Raw genomic sequence first — 22,836 nt, 5'->3', positions numbered from 1 at the left:
AGAGGGTAGATTTAGGCTAGATATCAGGAGGCGTTACTTCACGGTCAGGGCGGCTAGGATCTGGAACCAACTTCCAAGCGAAGTGGTGCTGGATCCTACCCTGGGGGTCTTTAAGAGGAGGTTAGATGAACACCTTGCTGGGGTCATTTGACCCCAGTAATCTTTCCTACCATGGCAGGGGGTTGAACTAGATGATCTACTCAGGTCCCTTCCAACCCTAGAAACTATGAAACTATGAAACTATAAGTCCCAGATGATTGGAAAAGGCTAACATAGTCCCCATATTTAAGAAAGGGGAAAAGGAGGATCCAGGGAACTACAAACCAGTCAGCCTCACCTCAGCCCCTGGAAAAATTGTTGAGCAGATCCTCAAGAAATCCATTTCTAAGCACTAGGAGGATAAGATGATTAGGAACAGTCAGCATGGATTCACCAGGGGCAAGTCATGCCTGACCAACCTGATTGCCTTCTATGACAAGGTGACTGGTTCTGTGGATGCCGGAAGACCCATGGATGTAGTGTGCCTTGATTTTAGGAAGGGTTTTCATACAGTCCCCCACAACATTCTTGCAGGCAAGCTAAAGAAGGATGGGCTGGACGAATGGACTTTAAGGTGGATAGAAATATAGCTGGAGCATCAGACTCAGAGGTTAGTAATCAGTGGCTCCATGTCTAGTTGATATCAAGTGGAGTGCCCCAGGGGGAAGTTCTGGGGTGGGTTTTCTTCAATGTCTTCATCAACAACTTGGAAAATGGCATAGAATCCACCTTCAGCAAGTTATAGATGACACCAAGCTTGGGAGAGTAGTAGATATTCTGGAGGGTAGGGCTAGGATTCAGAGTGACCTAGACAAATTGGAGGATTGGACCAACAGAAATCTCATGAGCCTCAATAAGGACAAGTGCAAAGTCCAGCACTTAGGATCGGTCAATCCTATGCACTGGTATAGGCTGGAGATTGACTGGCTAAGCAGCAGATCTGCAGAAAAGGACCTAGGGGTTAGAGTGAATAATAAATTGAATATGAGCCAACAGTATGCCCTTGTTGCCAAAAAGGCTAATGGCATACTGGGCTGTATTAGTAGGAGTATTGCCAGCAGATCAAGGGAAGTGATTATTCCCCTCTATTCAGCACTGGTGAGGCCACATCTGGAGTAATTTGGCTAGTTTTGGGTCCCCCACTACAGAAAAGATGTGGACAAATTGGAAAGACTCCAGTGGAGGGAAACCAAAATGATGAGGGGGCTGGGGGACATAACTTATGAGGATACCTTGAGGGAACTGGATTTATTTAGTATGGAAAAGAGAAGACTGAGAGGAGATTTAATAGCAGCCTTCAACTACGTGAAGCGGGCTCAAAAGAGGATGAAGCTAGACTGTTCTCAGTGGTGGCAGATGACAGAACAAAGAGCAATGATCTCAAATTGCAGCAAGGGAAGTTCCGGTCAGATATTAGGAAGAATTTTCTCATTAGCAACGTAGTAAAACGCTGGAACAAGTTAGCGAGAGAGGTGGTGGAATCTCCATCCTTGGAGGTTTTCAAGACCTGGCTAGACAAAGCTTTGGCTGGAATGATCTAGTTGGGGATGGTCCTGCTTTGAGCAGGGGGTTGGACTTGATGACCTCCTGAGGTCCCTTTCAACCTTAATTTCTATGATCCCATGATCCAGACTTTTATAGAGAGCAGGGAAAGGAGCTTCGACATCCCCAGAACAGGAAGAACCTTCCCACATGCCAGTACATGCCAGTACAAGCTATTAGCAGATGGGGTTAAACTGCAGGGTGTCCTCTGGGGTGTTATTTTATTATTTTATTAAATATTATATTTGTTTTTATGATGTACTTTTATCGTAAGCTGCCCCAGAGTCCTTTGGGAAGGGCAGTACAAAAATCAAATAAATAAATAAAGCAATAAAAATGTTAATGTCCACCTTGTGAACTATTGCACTCTGAACTTCAATTATGGTTGGATTGTGAGTAGAGTAACTTCTCCTTGTCCCCCTGTCCCCCTAAATTTGACCCCAAAGCATTAAGACTGATGTTTTCCCAGGTACAGGAAACTTGAATAGAAATAATACAATACACTTTTTCTGTATAATAATTTTCTCTTAAAGACTATACATCTCTTTTTTACTTAGAAATAATTTTGGACGATTAGCTGAAATAGCATATGATGCTATTTAATATAATCCCAATAGTGACTATGAGACCAAACAGTTTTGAATAATATCCAAGTGTGAAGAGATGGATTTGGATTACAGTCCAACTCATGGCAAATATCACATCATGTTAACCTCACAATACTCTCTCATTGTTTTTCCAAAGCTAGATTATAGCTGTATGTTCTCCCACCATTTAAATATGTTTGGAGCAATTTTGTTTAAATTTGGGTAAGTTTACAACTCAGGAAAGATACAAGAACTGTGTAACTTGCATGCTTTGGTCAATATCTTAAGAGTCAGCTGGAACTATAAAATAAAACCTGCAGAATAGAGGATACTGGACCTTCACATTTACTTAACATTTGAAAATTGCATTGTTACATTTTTTATTTATTTGTGTTAATGAGATATCATTGGACCTGAGCTACTTAATCTGAAGTCCTACAATTTCACTGCAACAAGAGAAAAAATGAAGTATAAGAATAGCATATCAAACTAAAAGAGTGAGCCAACAAATATTTAATGATTGTAAAACTGTTGCCCTTATCTTAACTCATCTTTTCATTAAAAGCAAATTTTGGTTTATAGATGTGATTACAGATAGAAAGAGAATGACTGACTTCTTTTTACTGTTGCAAGTAATATTTGGTCAGGCTTGCAGGCAATGCTGTGGATTTCCATAATATCTCACTGTGTCAGGTTTTTCCTTTTGGATCACAATTTGGAAACAAGGATAGAGAAACACCAAAAACAAAACAAAACCCAAAAGAGAAAACCTGAAGTCAGAATAGAAATATGGCCAAGAAGTCTTGGGTTGCTATATGCAAAGTTCTATCTGTGAAAACGTTGATTTTCCATCCCTTGAGAGACAAGTCTTATTATACAATTATGGACAAAATTCTGTGGTGAAGTATGTCCTCAGGGGTTTATCTAAACTCTTTATGTGTGGTTAGGCTACACTGTCAACTCAGAGACATTTATTACCATTGAACATTTGTAAACTACATGCATTGGGTCAGACTATTCCCTGAACTAATTACTGACTGCTTGATACCGTAATCTTTTCTCTCTGTCATCTCCTTCATTTCACTATGAAATAAAAACTCACTATAAAAACCAATGAATTTTGTACATCTGAAGGGTATGACAGGCAAAGGCTATCCAGCTCCTATTGTCAATTCTGCTATGGTATATTAAATAAAAGAAGAAAATGAAAATGTTTCTTAAAGCAAAGCTTGGTGTTGCCTCCCCTTGGGAAAAGGGAGACAGGAAACTTTCATAACAAAATCAGAAAAAAAGGAGTTAGAAACCTGCTAACATCAACACTCCCATTTTTTGTTTCAAGACGGCTGTGTTCTTTATTACTTACAGATCAGTTTCCTTTGCAGGTGATGTGGGGCCAGCATTACATCACCAGAAGAGCAGCCAGGAGTATTTTGGTGCCAGGATGACTAAAGCAGAGAGGAATGTATTATCACAGACCACTGAGAAACTTGCCAATACATTCCTTGCTGGGGGTGCTGCTTCAACGGAGGAGGAGAGCAGACAATTTTGCATAAAGCCTCAAAGACGACATTGTAGAAGAAAGGGTTGGGGTCAAAGTCCTGCTGTCTTCTCTGCACAGATCTAATTATGGCCACATACTTCAAAAAGAGGGTTTAACTAAAACCAGATTTAGCAGGGCACCGCTTAAGGGATACAGCATAAATCCCCAGCTCTGTCTTTGAGGACAACCCTAACTGCTTCACTGCACTTGGAACATTGTCCCATTGGCTTTGGCTGTAATTTGAGGCTTCAATAAAAAATGTAACCCCCAAATTATAATCTTTACTCCTTTAAATCTAAAATAGGTATGAGTATGTGTAATGCACATAGACATGCCCATACACATACATATGTTACTTATGTTAGGCTCAAATACTGCAATAAGCATATCAACAGAAAGAGAAGACACAATGTGTGGCATAGTATGTGTGGTTTTATTAGCCTGACCTTCCTTAATAGGAATCACCCCTAACAAGCACTGATATGCACTTTATATCACACCCATTCTGTAAATGACATGCTGGTATATACAGAAAAGTCTATTTAGGAATGTTTTAGAGGGATTAAAGGTGGGTATTTTCTGTCTCCTACAGGACTCAGGGTAGTGATTACCATTGGCCTGATCCTGAAACTTTAAATTAATGTGAGTTATGCTGCTGACCTCAATGGGTCTGCTCACACAAAACAAACAAAACAGGTCTGACCAGGGGAACAGAAACCAAACCATAAAGGAGCTGCTATGCTCAATGATTCTATAACTGTTACATACTTAAAATGTTTTGTAAAGTATTTCTCTCTGTTTGCCTGTATAATAAAAATTGCTATAAAAATGTAAGCTGTAGTAATGCTATTATTGCAAGACACGTTTGCCAGCCAAAGTGAATAATTTCTAAATGCCATTGTGTGATTAAGCTGTAAGGCACAACAGGTTTTATTACAGTGTAAATCCCTAGGTATAATGAAATTAACTTTCAACAGCTCATATGGGAGTATCTCTAGGAGATTTGGGTTTTTGCAAAAGATGTCTGAAAAGATGGGGTGTTTCAGTAGGGCTTTTCTAGTACTTTTAGCAAATAGCTGATTGAATCACTAGTTGTGGTAAATTCAATTAGCTATTAGGTAAAAGCCCCAAAAAGCCCTACCAAAGTGTCTAATCTTTATAGATCTACAGAGCCAGGTTGAAGTAACACACTGCTTCTTCCATTTTTTTTTTTTTATAGTGTCTTCAAGCAGCCACAGATCTAATGTAAAACCAAAACAGCTGTGGCTCATGGGTGCTGAGCACTCACTAATTTTTTTCAGTGGGTGCTTGAGCCCCAGAGCACCCATGGAGTCAGTGTCTCTGAATCAAACTGGTAAGTGTTAACACCTGCAAGCATTTTGTAAAATACCTCAGCTGGATCTAAAAGGCTTCTCTGCATCTCTAAGCAAGATCATGGTTTTAACTGCAAGATCAGGGTTTCCACTGAATGAATATGACTATGTTAAAGCATTTGTTTGACAAATACATGCCCATGGCACAAGACTGGTATATATATTTAATTCTATTTCTATGCTCATCTCTGCTCACCTGGGAGTGGGGATGGGGCAGCAGTCTAATACTGCTGTGGCTGTGCCAACCTCTGCCCTGAGTGGAGGTTTTTGGAGCCATGGACAGACCCAAGAACTATCTTAGCTGCAACCAGCCTGACAGGGCCATTGATCTGGGCTGTCAAATCTGTGGTTGAATCCTGGGGAGGAGCATTACAGGGTTGTGCTGAGAAAGCTCACTGAACTATGCCATTGCTGCATCAGTCCTTGCCTTCTGTAGTGTCCTACTCCAGATGTCATCCTGTTTTACCCACTTCTCTTTTCCCCCAGTTTCCCTTGTACCCCACTGATGTCTTTGAAGAGTGGGCCTGGTAGTCCTCAGCCTTTTTTTCTATATTTTCTTGACAGCTCTAAGTGGCCTTTCCCTTCCACATATTTTTTTTCCAGCAAGATAGAGTACCATCTAGAAATCACTGCTCTTTCTGTCTATTGAATTTCTACAGAGAGCACCAAGGCAGTGTGGGAAGTGAGTCTGCCATATGCAGTATCCAGAAGCCTTTACAACTGTACAAAGGTTTCAGCCATAGCTTAAATGAGGATTAACTCTGCCCTTCCCTAGACACAGGGAAACCTTTACCTAGAATCTTCACCCCCACAGGAGACTTTATGAATAAGGAAGTGTTAGCCATTATATGGCATCTCGTTTTCCTTAAAAACTCAATGTGGCAGACATTAATTAGTGCTCTCAGGGTATTGGGTAGGGGAGAAATGGAGGCTACTCCCTGTTTTCAAAGACTTGAGAAAGGAGGTTGAGTGAGAGGGTTCTGAGTATAAATGCAAGTACCACAAAGCTATAGTGCTTCAGTTGAAGGCCTTACAGTGGGGACTAGGACAGGGGAGAAGAATGTGAGGGGTGTGAGCAGCAGGAAAGGATTCAGAGGTGGTAGTGTTGCAATCACACCCTCCTTTCAGACCATGCCAAGGAAGCAGCAGCTGGGGACCTTTTTTAAGTCCCAAAAGCAGGTAAGAATTTCCCCTTCCACTTCCCCTTCATGCTCAGTGATGCATCCCCTTCTATATCATTCCACCCCTGCCCTCCTTGCCACCATCCCCACTATCTCTGGCTGCCACAGGGACAGCACAGATTTAGAACCACTACATCAGTCCAGCCAGGCAGCAGAGGTGAGTTGGGCTTAACGAAGGACAGCAGCAGTGGCAGCAGCAACAGGTTCCCCCTCTTTGCTTGGTCCCCCAGGTGATCGCCACCAGCCCAGGAACTGGCTCAGGGCAGGGAAACCTGCCCGCTGTCACTGCTGTTGTCCCTGGCTGAGCATGGCTCCTTATGCAGCCCAGCTGAAGTTGAGCTAAAGTGGGGCATAAGCAGTTCTGGAGCTTCCCTTACACCAAGGTCATCTGGGGACAGCAGCAGCAGACAGGGGACAGGGAAAATAGGAGGGGAGATGCAGCTAAGCACAGAGGGAAGGGAAGGGGGTGCTGAGAGTTGAGGGAAAAGGGATGGAGATTGTTATCTGATTTGGGGACTTAAGTCCCTGGCTGTTTCTGTGGCATACTCTGCCCACCCCAGTATGTGGAGGGACCCAAGAATGGGATTGAAGCCACCCTCATAGCACCACTCATTGTTCCTGCACCCCTCTCTGTAAAATTCTGGATTTTCCTGTGGTTTGGGTAGAAAGATTCAGTCTGGGTAGGAAAAGAGGATGATGACAAATGTAATACAAAGCCTAGGTAACTGGTTCAGTGGAAGGGTTCAGGGTGATCCCTAGATAACCCTGGAGAATTTATCAGGCTAACAGCCTTTTCCAAAAATAACACTGGACTCCATTAACCCTAGAAATGTTTGAGCAGTAAGAGATATTGAAAGATCAAGAAGAGACGACTAGTAAACTTTGCTACACAGTAGAGGTTAGAGGAGTACAGCATTGAATGAGAAGAAGAATGCACATACTTTCATGATAAAAATAGGCAAGGGTGGAGAGGCAGACTTGCCTCTTAAAGTCCAGAGCTAAGAAACCAGAGATGAAGTTTTAGTCCAATCTTTATGACAGACAACAATAAAGATATTGACAACACAGTGAGGCCATCCTTCCTTTAGGACAAGGGTTTTCAACCTTCTTGGATCAGTGTAGCCTGGGCAGACAAACACAGAGCAGTGTGCCCCCAGAGCAGAGTGTGTGTGTGTGGGGGGGGGGGTTGGTGCGTGGCCAAACGCAGAGTGGCAGTAGCCGCTGCATGCAAGCTTCCCCCACCCCCCGTGTCTAGCTAGGCAGGCAGTGCCTGCATGGCAGTGTGGGATGGTACATGGCAGCACTCCATCTCCGCCTGCTTGCACATACCCCCTAGGGCCTTCTCAAGTACCCCCAGGGGTATGTGTACCCCCAGTTGACAACCCCTGCTCTAGGAGCACCTTCTGTTTATACTACGTGATCTCTCCATTCTCTCTCCCTACTGTAGAGCTGTTGTCTTCTTATAGGATTGTTTTTTTCTACCAAGACTTTCTGAAACAAACTTTTAAAACTGGCAGTCAAACACCTACAGCCATGTTGTGACACCTCCGAGCTGGAAGCAAGGAATTTTGGTGGTATCTTTTATTGGACCAAATATATATTTAGGGGAGAGGTTAAATAAGCTTTTGGGGTAAACATGCCATTCTTCAGAAATGATCTTAGGTTGCTCGACCTGAAAAAGAGCACATTGTGCTCAAAAGCTTGTTTAATGACTCGCTGGGCGTGTCTACATGTCCATTAATGTGCTGTTGTTACAGTGCATTAAGTTTGGTACCTCTAATATGAGGTACTAGCTAAATGCGCAGTAGCCAGTGCCACTGTGTAGTAGTGCTGGTGCATGGTCTTTTTGTGATGGTTAATGTGCAGCAGACTAATTCTATTGCACATTAGCATGGCTTTTGATGTGATGTGTTAATGCACAGTAGAATTAGTCTGTTGCACACTAAACATCTTGTGTAGATGCACCCTCTGACCTATACTGTTAGTTCAATAAAAGATATCACCAAACATCCTTACTTCTTGTATATTTCCTAGACCAGCCTGTCTACAAAAATGCTCCAAGCTGGATAAGTTTTGAACACTCCTATTCTTTTCCTGCCAATTTTCCACTTTTTGTATTTGAGGAGATAAGCCATGTTCATATACAGATTTTTTTGGTTCTGGCAAATCCTAGTTCTCTGTGCCCTTTTTCTCAATATGTAAAGTGGAGGTTGATTAGAAGTATCTGATACTTTAATATTTTTAAAGTGCATTGACATCTGTGGATCAAGTTAGTATGCATAGATACTGATTATATTATAATATTATAAAGTGAATATCACTAATGAGGACTAGGGAAATGTTAGGACCCTGAACTGAAGCTGAGTTTTTCCATGTATTTTCTTCTCATCACTGTTTATTTTCCTGTTACAAACCCCATCCTTTGACAAAAAAGGCTTGCCGACTGCAGCTGTGATTTTTCTGCTGATTCATTCCATCAACCTTTCCCTCTTAATCCTTCAAAGGATTTTACTTCCAATTTTCAAAACATAAAGAATGACTGAATCAAGTTTTTCAACAGTCAAAACCTAAGGGATCTGCCTACGAAAGAGGGAGAGTTGAGATACTTAAGTCTAAATTAATTAACAGTTTCCATCCCATGGTGATTTTACTAATCTGCCTTGTAAGTGATCTGGAAGGACTACTTTTAAGAGGAAAGTGCATGCCCAGTTTTCCATGTTCAGTCACACACCATTTTTTCCCTGTTAGGTCATTGCTGAAAGTGAAATGATTTTTCTCATTAAGACCTTAAACCAACAAAGAAGATTAAACACCAAACATCAGATTCTTCTTGTCACTCAGCCTACATCAAAAGGGCTTCAACAGGTGCAGTTTTCCCCCAGCTACTAGCTACAGATGCATTGGTGACTGCAGCAAATAGATTTGGCTGTTTCTAAGGGATCTGGTTTCAATATACATTTAAATTCAGACTCTCCTTATCACTGTTTGCATAACACTTAAAGAGTGTAAACAATTAAAGTTTGAGAGACACAATAGAGCAGAGAAAAAGGAGATAATGCAAATGGAGAGGGATCTAGACACCTGAGAATTACTAAAGGGAGGTAAAATTTCTGAACTTCAAATCACTGCGGGGAAAAAAATCAGTGCAGGTCAGCAAAGATAAATAGAGCATAATTTGGTTCTGTTTAGCATCCTACATGATTGAGTTGGGCTGAAGATAAGGCAATAAATGACAAATTGAAGTGAATGAATTTGTTGAGGTATAAGAAGTAAATTGGGTTACATTAGAACAATTTATCATGAAGATTTCTAAACTACAAAAGTCCTGGTCCCAAATTAGTGAAGATAATGGGAAACATCCTATTGACTTTAATGCACTTTGGGTCAGGGCATCTTTATATAGTATTTCAGTGGGTATACATATCCATATAAAAATAATTATATAAAAGAACTGTGACAGTTACAGTCTTTAACTGGAAAAATAAACTTAAAATACTTCCTTGAGTGCTTTAAATGGAATATTGTAAACACTTGGGAAAGTTGCAGCAGAATTTGTGCTCCTTAAAGTTTGTTAGTGAACTCAACATGTTAAAAAATAGAGAAATGAGACGAGTCCAACCAAGAAATACTCCATCTATGCAAAGATAGCTTGGACCGAGCTAGGAAGTATACAGCAACAAGTAATTAACTCAGTGTACTTAACATCTAGCAGCTCATGCTGGCATAGTTAGGGCATGACAGTTTCTGTAGGCAACAGCACACAAGGGAACAATGTACATAGCATTACATCCAGCTACCTATAACTTTTCAGCCTCAGTGACTAGGCATCTCTTCAGCTGTATTGACTGGGGAGCAGCCTTTGAAATGAGTTTGGAACAGGCTCAGACTCTGGAGCCATAGCCTTGCTGTCACAAAACATCCATGTATCTCAAGTAAAAAAGGTACCTGAATTGGTTAGTTTTGGTTGGTCACAAAAATTGCTTACTATCTCTGTTCCCTGACTTAATGAGCATAACTCCTGTAACAACAAGTACTTGAGGAACGTGTGAGCCAGGCCTATATCACTTCTCTGGCCAGCCTTGGGCCATCACTGAGAAACAAGCCCTCCCATACACTTTCACTGGAGGAGGGTGGAGTGGAAGAAGTAGGTAGAATTCATTTCTCAGCAGTGATCCCAGGCTTAGCATGGAGGCCACCATGGTAACATGGCCATCTGGGCACTGAATTGGTCAGGAAAAGTAGCAGATAGGAAAGACTAAGCAAGTTTGAGAAAATGTTAAAGCACACAAGTTGCCTGAAGCATCTTCCTTCAAAAGTGCCAGCAGAAATTGTAAATTCACAATCTTAGAAGCAATTCAGTGTGATCTTCTTGCTTGTGTGCCAGTGTTTTAATGTGTGGTTTTGGAAACATAGTCCTCCTGCTGTGATAAGCAGTGTCCCAGTTCATAAAAAACAAAACGAACAAAACAAAGAAAACACAGCACATCAATTTAATTTACTTGAATGTGTCAGTTAAAAATATACCAGTTGAAATAATTTGAACTCCCTAAAAAGCTCCTAGAAGATGAACACAAAATGGATGAGTGGCCAAAGCAAATCCATTTTTAAATCCAAGAGCAAGCTCACAGGAATGGTGCTGGTATTCTCCCCATTCTAGACTTGAACAATGTTGTACTAATAATATGACTGTAGTGACACTTTACGACTGGTTTGCAATGGAGTCATTTAAAAATATTTCACAACTTAAGAGGAAAAATTTTCAAGAGGTTGAGGACCTTTTATATACTGTCTCTAATGCTCACCTTTCACGCTCCTGCTCCAAGAGGTTGGTAAAGTCATCACTCTTGTTCATGTAATCCGTATGCTTATGCTTCTCATTTTCCAGCTCATAAACTGTGCGCCGGTGGCACTTTTCTGCCAGCAGGAGCTGTTCCAACATGCGTCGGTAAGTCTCCTTCTGCTTTTCTTCAAGTCTGTCCAGCTGGATTGTTTAAAAGGAGAAGAAATTGTTTTCCTAACCAAGGATGTTACATTTGGTAAATGCAAGTTCAACAATTTTGTCTTGGGCTTTACATAAAGCAGTGACTAGGAATAAGGTTAATTGTAGGGGGGAATCTATTTTTAATAATATTGTGACAAGAAACATGTGCTTAGTTCTCAAATATGTAAAAGACAGAATCTTGCAGTTTCAGGATAATGAATAATACTTTTCCAGCATTGAGGCCCTGTTGTGATGAGGTGCTATGCACACTGTCCTCTCACTGACTTAAAGAAGACTGGTGCGTTTTGCAACACGCAGCAGGCAGGACTGAACCAATGATCTAAGAACCTAAGCCTACAACATGATCAGCAACTCCTGTAATGTGGTGAATGTCCTCAGGAACTACAAAAGTCAATGGCAACTGAATGCCTGAGAAAAGCAGAAGGGAGACACCAATGCAAAAATATTGATGCTTAATGTTTGGTACGTAAGTGCATGCAAACACATTTAAGTGTCTGTGTAATAAAAGACTGTGAGTATGTAGGGCCTGCCACCTATGATGCACTAGCTCCTCTGTGATTACTGCCCATATATAAACTTTACCCCAGAGTAAATGGGACTACCCCATGGCAGTTTGTCCCACACAATGAAATAAGGGTAAACTACAGTGGGATAGCTTTAATTTGTCATAGGGTAAAATGCACACACAGGCAGTTACCAAGAATAGTTGGTATACTGTAAATCCCTGTCTTGATGTACCTCACAGTAGCTTGTTCATGTACCTGTGTCTTAAATGTTGCAATTGAGTATCTTGATGGGCACTAAATGCTCAAGATTGAAAGCTGGACTGTGTAACTTCAGCATAGTCACAGCATACATTCCTGTGAAAGTACATTCTCATGTGAGCTATAACAAATATCATATTTGGCTAGATAAATACAGTACCTTTCTGTTCATGTACCTCCAAGGTTTTTATTGGGTTCTTCACACACGACACTCAACCTACTCATTGTAGGAATGAGAATAGCCAAGTGCTGTTTTATAATATTACTATATGGGCTAAGGGGAAGAGGATAAAAGAACTGCAGCCATTTTGAAACAATCCTTTAGCTATTAAATACCTTAATCAGAGATGCTCATTAAATTTCATGAAGGAGAGACAGCCTGGCATGGATTCACATTGGGAGAGAAGGTCTTCTAAAGCCAGAAAATATCACAGTATTTTAATGCCAACCATTTTATAATAAGCTTTCTGGACAGGATTTTTTTTTTTTTTTTTTTTACAGTGAATGGAGACCTCACAAGACCAAAGACGTCTTTAGATAAAGTTCCTGTTATGCTATTTTAGTGTTGTTTCTGAATATTTTGTGTATCTTCATGTATTCAGTGCTGTTCAATGTGTTTATTAATGATTTAGATTCTGACTTAGAAAGCTTCATGAGCAAGTGCAGACAACACAAAACTGGGAAGGATTGTGAACATGTCAGAGAGTGGGAGTACAATGCAGAAGGATCTCCATAAATTGGAAAGATGGGCTGAAGCTAACAGTATGGAGTTCAAAGCAGACAGATGGAAGGGGCTACATCTTGGGAAGAATAATCAAAAACACAAATACAAAATGTGTGACAGCTGACTGGATGGCAGCGCTATCAAGAAGGGTCTAGAAGTCTTGGTAGACCACAGACTCGGTATGAGTCTACAGTGTGATGCAGCCTCACAAAAGGGAAACGTGATTTTTTGGGATGCATCCATAGAAGAATTAGATGCAAGACGAGGAAGGTGATAGTGCCTCTCTACTCAGCACTAAGTAGGCCTCATCTAGAGTATAATGTGTAGTTCTGGGCTCCTCATTTTATAGAGGACATGGAGAAGTTAGAAAGGGCCCAGAGATGGCTAACAAAGATGATAAAGGGCTTGCAGAATAGGTGCTTAAGTGAGAACATCATAGCAGTCTTCAAATACTTGAAGGGCTGCCATAAAGAAGAGGGGAAGCACCTTTTCTCTCCTGCTGCAGAGAGGACATGGACAATGGCTTGAGGTTACAGCAAGGTAGGTTTAGGTTGGATATCAGGAAAAACTGTTAGAGCAGTGAGGCTGTGGAATAGACTGCCTAGGGAATTTGTGGATTCTCCATCACTGGAGGTGTTCAAGTAGAGGTTGGACAGTCACTAGTCAGAAATGACCTAGAGATAGCTACACCTATGTTCTATTATAGGTATTTCCCAGGCTTCTGGCCTCTGCTGATTGCCTCTCTCTTGCTTTCCCTTACATGTATCAGGGTGTTTTTAAGTCTCTCTCAGAGGTATTGGGTGTTGGCTATAGCCAAGGCCGAGGATTTTAACTGTGGTGTACCAATGTTCCTGTTGAAACTAAAGCCAGAAGTTCCTGGCTAGAGATTCTTGCCCCTCCACACAGGTTCAGGCTGGTCACCGTATTTGGAGTCAGGAAGGAATTTTACACAATGATCAGATTGGTATGGCCCATAGGGGTTTTTACTTTCCTCTGTAGTGGGGAGCATGGTCCTCTACCTAGGATCTCTTGAGTATAAATTGATAACATTTCATAGAAGCAGGATATTTGGCTGCCATGGTTTCCCTGCTGGCAGGTTAGGATATTAGGTCTGTGTTGTGTCAGGGTTGACAGCAGGTTTATGAAGAGTTTATATTATGTATTGTGTAGGATGGTTTGGATAAGGATGATCCTACCTCAGGCAGGAAGTTGAACTAGATTGACCTCTGGAGGTCCCTTCCAGTCCTGTTTCTCTAAGATTTCTAAGATTTTTGTGCTTTCTATGCTGTCCCTGAATGCTACAACTGATTTTTTTGTTGTTGTTGGTTTTTTTTTGTTTTTTTTTTTAACTAGATACTAGATTAAAGGTATAACAGTATCTTTTAAAATATCTTCTAACCAACAGTTAATTATGAATACTGCAGTATTCCAGGAGCCAGGGAACTTTGCAAAAATATACATAAATTGTGACTTACTATATATGAAGTGCATCTACACATACTTTAATATGCATTAGCCTTTTTTAATGTGCATTAGTGTCACTGAAAAACTGTGCTTTTAGTAAATATGCATTAAGACAGGCTAATGTGCATTTTTCTAGTACCTCACAATTGACTCAGGGCTCCTATTCACATGCATGAAATCCAGAAGATTAATCAGGTCTTCTGGAGTGTGAAAATTTATGCATTCCAGCAGAGTCTAGTATCATGTGTATCAACATCCTTGTACTGAAAAATGGTAGCGGGGTACTTCAAACTAAACCTCATTTATCCTCCAGTGATAGAGAGTTCACAAATTCCCTAAGCAGTCTATTCCACTGCCTAACTGTTCTAACAGTGAAGAAGTTTTTCCTGATATCCAGCCTAAACCTACTTTGCTGTAACCTCAAGCCATTGGTCCATGTCCTCTCTGCCACAAGAGAGAAAAGGTATTTTCCCTCTTCATTAACTAAAGTGCATTAATGCATGTGTAGATGCACCCATTGTTGGGTACTCCACAAAACTTAATGGAGACCAAAGATGTCCTTTTACACTTTGTGCCATGTGCTGGGTACTCCATCAGACACAAGGACCTCACTTGATCTCAGATCTGTTATATGGTAGTATAATTCAGCAGACTTCAATTCCAGAATCAAATCCCACAGTTGTAATTTGGAGATTCTTCTGACTTCCTTTAGTCAGGGGTGGGAGGGAATATCTTCCAAACATGGAGTGTCACTATGGGTTTATGGAGGTGTGAGATCCACAGATACAAAGGTATGTTTCTTCCAAACGTATAGTCACTATGGGTTTACAAGGTGAGAGAGCTGTTCTCATGATGATAATCTAAAATGACTATTGGTGGATCGGTGGTTTCCTAAAGTGCAGTGTGGCATACCAGAAAGATGGGCAGAGAGCAGTGAAACAATAGTGAAAGTGGGAAAGAGGAACATGCTTCCAGCCAACACTGCTGCTGCTGTCCCTGGTTGACCTGGGGTGGAGGAGGGAAGGCCATGGGGACAATGCCCACATCAGCTGGGGACAATGGTGGCTGTGCACAAGTTCCTCCTTCCAGCACCTGCTCCCAACCAGGAGGGGACTTTGGGGGAAGGGGTGGCAGGAAACAGGATCTGGAAGGAGGAACCTGCATGCTATTGCCACTGTCCCCTGCCAAATGAGGCGCACTGCACAGTTCTAGCCTGTGGCTGGAGTGTAGTAGAAGCCCTGGCTCTGCGGCTCCCCCTACTTAGCCAAGGACAGCGACAGAAGAGGAGTGCAGCCTCAACCCCACACTTCCCCTACATCCTCCCCTTCCTCCATGTTCTTCACCTGGAGGAAGCAGAACCCTAAGGAACATGACAGATTTGTTATGATTGTATTCAAACCAATGTTACTGCATGGAAAAAGTATTATTGGCTTAGGGACAGATAAACAGTCACATCCTCTTTAGTTCTTTTTGCATACGTGCTGAATATTCCCCTCTTGAATGCAAGGTAAATGAGTTTTTTTAGGTCATGAAGAGAATCTCTGTTCATCCTAGGGAACTTCATAAGTTTTTGTTTTATTTTTTTTACCTCTGAAATAGGTTTCTCATAGACATCTTCTCCTATGGATTTTTCTTCGGCAAGGATAGCATCTCTGTGTAATACTCTTAGGACATTCTCTGGAGCTGCAGATCCATAATGAGCTTCTAAAACTTCAGGTTTGGTCTTCTCTGTCTTCAGCATCTGGATCACATCTTCCCTGGCCTGTGAAAATTACAATTCAGTACAATTAGACAACCTGCAACCAACAGATAAACTAACTTTTACCACTGCAACTACACTTTACACATGCCCCTACAGTGCCATTGCTACTGCACCATCATCTAGTACTTCCTCTAGGCAGCACAGTTATTTTTAGCCACTATGCCACCATAGTGATGTGCTATAGTGAGGGTGTGTGTCACTATGGCAACATAGCTCTGGTACCACAGTTTTTGCCTACCGAAGCTACATCGCTGTAGCACGTTGCTATAGTGACGTAGTAGCTTGTCTCATGTAGATGCACCCAGTGTGTATAACATGTACTGTACACATGCCAAAAAAAAAAGATAAAACCAATGTAAGATCTCAATAGCTGGGAAGTACCTGAATAAAATTTGCCTGGATGAGCTGAATTTGACCCCTTGTATATATGAAATATGACTTTCCCAGGATTACATATGAAGCCTATAGCTGCCAGGAATAATATTGTGTGACCCAGGGCCCCAGTTGGGAGAGATGTTAGTGACCTTTCAGCCATCAAGTGTTCAGACCTGACAAAGGGCACATTGTGTCTGAAAGCTTATTTAGCATGTCTCTCAACTATATAGTTGGTCCAATAAACTATATAAGTAGCTCAAGGGGCTTTGCCTTCATAACAGTGGCAGTGGCAGCACTGTGTGGGGAGTGGTGACCAAGGTAGTGACTGAGGCTGAGGCAGCAGTACAGCTGGGTTGAAAGCAGTCTACGCTTGGAGCTGAGCTCTATTAAAGTGAGTTCCCGCTCCAAAACATTGCCCTGCCTTTAAAGATCCAGGCCCCTGTTCATGTCTAAGCCCCATTCTTACAGCATACTTAAAAGATCAGGATCAACAGAAAAAGAGGACGTGTAAGTGTGCTCTCTTCCAACTGTCATCCATCAGTTTGAGGGTGAGAGTTCACATACAGGATATGGGAGACCTACGGCAGTTCCCTCCTCTACCTCAGAGGATTCAAGCCAACATCTCCCACAAGAGTGCCTTAGCCACCAGGCTAGACCATATGTTTAGAAGAGGCTTCCGTTGAAACTGTTACATTTTGCACAGCAACGCACAGATTTACAGGAACAGAGAAAGAAAGCATATTGGAAGGATAGTTCTTTAGCCTGCCTAAGCCCCAAATATAGTCAGGATTTATGACCCAACCCTGCTTGTGCCATTTTCTATTGCCTAGCTTCGACAGCGCCCCACTCAGTGTGGTAGCTGTAGTGAATCTTATTCTGAGGTGCCTGAACCTTCCCATACATTATGTAAGAAGCCAGCATTGATGACTCTGCTACCATAGGCACCTAATCCTTTTTGTGGTTTTAGTTCATCATTCACATTATCATCTTTCCAAGGATATCAGCTGTAATGAAAAAGACTAAGTAGTCTGAGTTCTAGCCTGCCATTCTTGTAAGGAACACTTAAGCTAGGAACAAACATTCAAAAAGCCAGAGTCTAAATTGATTCAATCTTTCCAGGTTAGTCTAACCTGCCTAGATTGAACCAATTGGCAAGTGAATACACATCAGGAAATGCAGGCACATGCCTGCAGTGGCTCAGGCTAGAAGCCGGGGCATGCTAGAGCAGCCCTCGGCTATAGGGAAGCTAGGGGAGAGGGGTGGGGAGGGTGGCCAACCCTGGCAGTAGCCTCAAGTGAATTGGCCAGGGAGGGCATTACATTCCTCTACATCAGGTTGCTAGGATGCATCAGAGCCTGTGCTAATAATAAACAGAATAGAAATTGATTTTATCTGATAAAAAAGAAGACCAGGAATGGAGGAGTTCTGAAGTGTAACTGTTCTTGATATTTATTGGGCACCAGGATCACAGACAAAGTGGCAACTGTTGATCCTACTGGATCATGGTGTATGCATGAGGGCCACCCAGACCTTCAGTACATATGCCTGGGCAGAAAGTTTTGGAGGAGTGGAGGCTGCCCAGCCCTTCCATCCTCTCTTTAGGGTACTGAGACAAAATCCAAAGACCAGACTGCATCCAGATGTTTGGTGTCTCCATGGCTGTAGATGGATACATAGCTGCGAATCAAACCTAAGTCTCCTGGGTTGAGTCCTTGTCTCCTGCAGTAGGCAAGGACTCAACCACTGAACCATAGGGGACTACTTCACAGACAACCCCATCACTTCTAGTATTTGTCAGTTTTTACAAAACCAGTTAATCTCCCTAAAATTTCTCATTCTGGGTCCAGCGGGAATAATCCAAAATTGTAGGCCTGTGAAATTAGTAATTTCATATTACCTCCAAATGACTGATTTTCCACTGACACAAAGAACTCATGTGGTGCTGTTTTGTTTCAGGGTACCAGGCACTTAAATCTAACCTTAGCGCCTGGGCCATTTACAAATAGCAAGCAAAATAATCCTAGGAGAAAGACATATATACTTGGTGAAAAAAGGGGCGGGAAATTATGGGTGATGCTAAAGTACTTTTGACTACCAGAGAGGGACTATATTATAATCCCTACTGACAGATATGCTTTAGGACTCCATTCACTTCACTGCTGTTTATAAAGTACATGATCACTCAGGACACAGACATGAGAAAGAGATTTTGGATTGGAAATATAATTGCCTATAAATCACAGTCCATGGTTGTTAGTGGTTTTTTTGTGGAATCAAGTCTTTTTGGCACAAGAAATCCATCTTTCTACGCCATTTTTCCCTTGGAAATGTGATAAGGTGGAAAATCTGGGAGATGGGAGATGACTAGGTATTTCAATAGTTTCTTTTCAATGAAGACTTTTTTGAAAGTTTGAAAGTAATCAAGCCTGCTTTTTACATTCAGTGTATGGATCTTAGAAAATTAATTATTTAAATTTTTTTTTTAGCTTTTTGTGTTATGTTTACTCATAACTAAAATTGATAGGAACAGAAATACCCGATTGTTTTTATATGCTATTTAAACTGTACAGTCTTTGAAGCTGCTACTTTTATTTCATTTTCCTTTACTTCTGTATAAAGTTGCAGCTTTGTTTTAATACTGTAAATCAGAGATGTCCAACCTTTTTGAATGTGGGGCCAGATCACAAACTTTTTATCACCCAGTGGGCCTGCAAGCCATATTCAAAGACCTCACAGGAAGTGGTATCACATCAGGAAGTGATGTCATGTGACCTTTGACACCAATGAAGTTGCAGGAAATGACAATGAAATGGGTCTAACCAGTTCAAAACTCTCCCTATGTAGCATCCACCTCTGCCACTGTTCAGGACAGGATACTGAGCTAGATGGACCATGGGGCTGATGAAGCATGGCACTTTTTATGCTCTCATGTTCAGAAGCTCTTATGTTCTTTGGCTGGGCTTCCAAACTATGGCTGAGATTTGCAAAAAGGGGTAGATAGGCATGTTACAAAGTTGTCATATAAGATATGGAGCCCTCTAAATCCCATTCATTTTAATGGAAGTTGGCCTTTTGACTCAGCTTTGAAAATCTCAGCCCAAGGTGCCAACCAAATAAGTCAAAATATATTTTGCATTTCCATGCAGTACATCTATGAGGGGCTCTCCAAGCATTTTACAAAGATGAAACGAACCTCAGGACAAGCCCAGCCGGAGCGGCAGGGGCTCAGCTGCACCATGTGCCGCTCGGGACAGACGGGAGCAGGCAGGGGGGAAATACAGCTGAGCCCCAGCCGCTCCGGCTGGGCTGTCCCGTCCCGTCCCGTCCCGTCCCGAGTGGCACACGGCTCTGCCGCCGCTGCTGCTGGCCGGTGCAGACCCGGCCGGGCTCCTCCCGTCCCCAGCAGCTCGTGGGAAGCCGGCTTCAGCTTCTTGTCACTTTTCCTGGCCGGTGCTGACCCGGCTAGGTCCATCCCACCTGGAGCAGCACGCGGCTGAAGGCAGGTTCCCACGAGCTGCTGGGGACTGGAGAAGCCCGGCCGGGTCTGCACCGGCCAGCAGAAGCGGCGGCGGAGCCGTGTGCCGCTCGGGGCGGGACGAGCCCAGCTGTAGTGGCAAGGGCTGAGCTGCATTTTCCCCCTGCCTGAGCCCGTCAGTCCCGAGCGGCACCTGGCTTTGCTGCCACCTCTGCTGACTGGTGCCGACCCGGCCGGGCTCCTCTAGTCCCCAGCAGCACGTGGGAAGCCGGCTTCAGCTACGTGCTGCTCCGGATGAGCCAGACCCGCCCGGGTCGGCACCGGCCAGCACAGGCGGCGGCGGAGCCGTGTGCCGCTCGGGACTGACCAGCACAGGTAGAGAAAGTGCAGCTGCGCCCCTGCTGCTCCGCTGTCCCGAGCGGCACGCGCTTACTCCTCTTCCCACGTACCGCGTCCGCAACGTCAAGCTGACGCCGTGCGTGCGGGAGCCACGTCCCTTCAGTGGCCTTTGGGAAGCTGCTGAGGGGCTGGGGGGAGGACAAGGGGTAGGAGCGAAAGTAACCCGTGTTTACCTTCTTTTCCCGTCGCAGCACCGCCGGCCTCAGAAAATGCGTTGGCGGGTCGCATGGCGGCCCGCGGGCTGCATGTTGGACAAGCCTGCTGTAAATAACAGTTGGATCAATGCAAACTAACACCCAGATTACTTTCACTTGTTAAAGTGGAAAGGTTTTTAGGGCTGGAACAGCAAAGGGGCTGAGTTCTACCTAACTCCTGCCTTAGGTACCAAAATACAAATGTGTACTCAATTAAAACCTCTGGCCAGCTGTCCCTTAACTATGTCAGAGAACACAGCTCATGGTAATAGCCACTCCCCCTTTAGACAGTTTAGCAACCAAACTTCTTGATTTATTGACAAGACTGTTATGCAGCAATAGTGCAAGCCTCCCCACAGTGCCCAGTCAGTTTGCGCCAATGTGATTTCTGCTGTGTAGTCTGTTCTCCATACCAACTCAGTCTTTGTCCTTTTCCATGAGCCTGCTGTCAGAACTGCTATTTAGCATCCACTAAAATAAAATTTTGTGATGAGAAATTTGTTAATTGGGAAGTGGGCTGAGCCTGTCAAATTTATTTCGCATGAGCCACCAAAGAGCTATTAAATTATAACAATTTCTTGACTTGTGGTAGATGGAGAAAGTGATCATCTCACACTGACAGTGACCATGAGATGATCGCTTTCTCCATCCACCACAAGTCAAGAAAATTGGCCAGCAGGGAAGAAATCCCTGATTTTAGGAAAGCTGATTTCCACAAACTCAGGAGATTGGTTGGCAAGGCCCTCTGGTACCATGATCTGAGTTGGAACAGAGTACAAGAAAAATGGTTGTTCCTCAAGGAAGCCATCCTAAATGCCCAAAGGAAGTCCATGCCCTTTGACAAGAAAGGCAGCAAAAGTGCTAGGAGACCCCCTTGGCTCAAAGGGAAAGTCATGGACCTCATGAAATTAAAACGAGAAGTTTACAAGGGGTGAAAGTCAGGAATGTCAACCAAAGAGGAGTATTCAGCAATAGCCCATACCTGTAGGAAGCAGATCAGGAGAGCTAAAGCACTAACTGAACACAAACTGGCAACTGGAATCAAGAACAACAAAAAGTCCTTCTTTAGATGCATACAAAGTCAAAAAAAGAACAAGGGAAGCATAGGACCCCAATGAATGAAATAGGATGGCTGATAACCAACACTCAGGACAAAACTGAACTCTTGAATGATTAGTTCATGTCGGTATGCCACCAGTCCAAGGGTGTTAGCTTGCTTGCCATGCTACCAGATCATCATGGCAAGGGTGACCACCCTCCCTCAGTTGGTGTAGATCTTATGGGGGAACACCTACAGAGGCTACAAGGTATCTACAGGTCAGCAGGACCAGATGAACTACACCAAAAAGTGCTAAAAGAACTAGTAAACATCATTGTGTGACAGATGGCAGAGTTATTTGAAGACTCATGGCACTTGGGAGAGGTCCCAGAAGACTGGAAAACGGCCAGTGTGGTACCTATCTTTAAGAAAGGGAGAAGGCAGGACCCAGGAGATTATAGGCCAATTAATTTGACCTCAATCCCTGGTAAAATCCTGGAGAAAATTATCAAAGAATCCATTATACACAGGCTAACCAATGATAGTATTCTAAAGGCTAGCCAACATGGCTTTGTAACAGGCAGGTCATGCCAAACCAACCACATTTCCTTCTACGATCAGGTAACTCGCCACCTGGATAGGGTAAATGAGGTTGATGTCATATACTTGGACTTCAAAAAGGCCTTTGACTTGGTCTCCCATGATGTCCTTATGGTGAAATTGGGAGAACAAGGCCTCAACTAATTTACAGTCCAGTGGCTAGGCAACTGGCTCTGTAGTAGGACCCAAAGGGATTGATGGAATGGAGTCATCATGGCAGAAGGTGACCAGTGGCATCCCACAGGGCTCAGTACTCAGACCAGTGGTCTTCAACATGTTCATTGATAATTTGGATTAAGGTACCAGAAGCAAACCAGCAAAGTTTGCTGACGACACCAAACTATCGTAGAATCATAGAAGTAGGGTCAGAAGGGACCTTGTAGATCTTCAAGTCCGACCCCCTGCCTGGGCAGGAGAAAAACTGGGCTCAAATGACTCCAGCCAGGTAGGCATCAAGCCTCCTCTTAAAGACCCCCAGGGTAGGAGCCAGCACCACTTCCCTTGGAAGTTGGTTCCAGATCCTAGCCGCCCTAACTGTGAAGTAGTTCTTATGGATGTCTAATCTAAACCTACTCTCCAACAATTTATAGCCGTTATTCCTTGTTATGCCAGGGGGCGCTAGGGGAAACAAAGTCTCTCCCAAACCCTTCTGGTCCCCCCTAGTGAGTTTATAGATGATCACCAGGTCCCCCCTCAGCCTTCTCTTGTGAAGGCTGAACAGGTTTATGTCCCGCAGTCTTTCAATGTAGGGTCTGCCCTGTTGTCCCCAGATCATG

At 43.0% G+C, this 22,836-nt stretch overlaps 1 protein-coding gene across 2 annotated transcripts in view; it reads right to left on the bottom strand.

The window, feature by feature from the left end:
* Positions 1–22,836, bottom strand: part of FILIP1 (filamin A interacting protein 1) — a 251,595-nt gene that overhangs the window by 96,217 nt on the left and 132,542 nt on the right. For both annotated transcript variants that reach the window (XM_019520460.1, XM_019520461.1), the window contains exons 3-4: positions 15,805–15,978; positions 11,065–11,243 (exon numbers count right to left, since the gene is read on the bottom strand). In XM_019520460.1, coding sequence (XP_019376005.1) covers positions 11,065–11,243; positions 15,805–15,978 — 353 coding nt within the window. The remainder of the gene's footprint in view (positions 1–11,064; positions 11,244–15,804; positions 15,979–22,836) is intronic.

Source organism: Gavialis gangeticus, unplaced genomic scaffold (genome assembly GCF_001723915.1).
Source record: "Gavialis gangeticus isolate Ggan-Ray unplaced genomic scaffold, GavGan_comp1, whole genome shotgun sequence".
NCBI lineage: Eukaryota > Metazoa > Chordata > Crocodylia > Gavialidae > Gavialis > Gavialis gangeticus.
The sequence above is the reverse complement of the archived record's forward strand: the minus strand, read 5'-3'. Positions and strand labels throughout refer to the sequence as shown.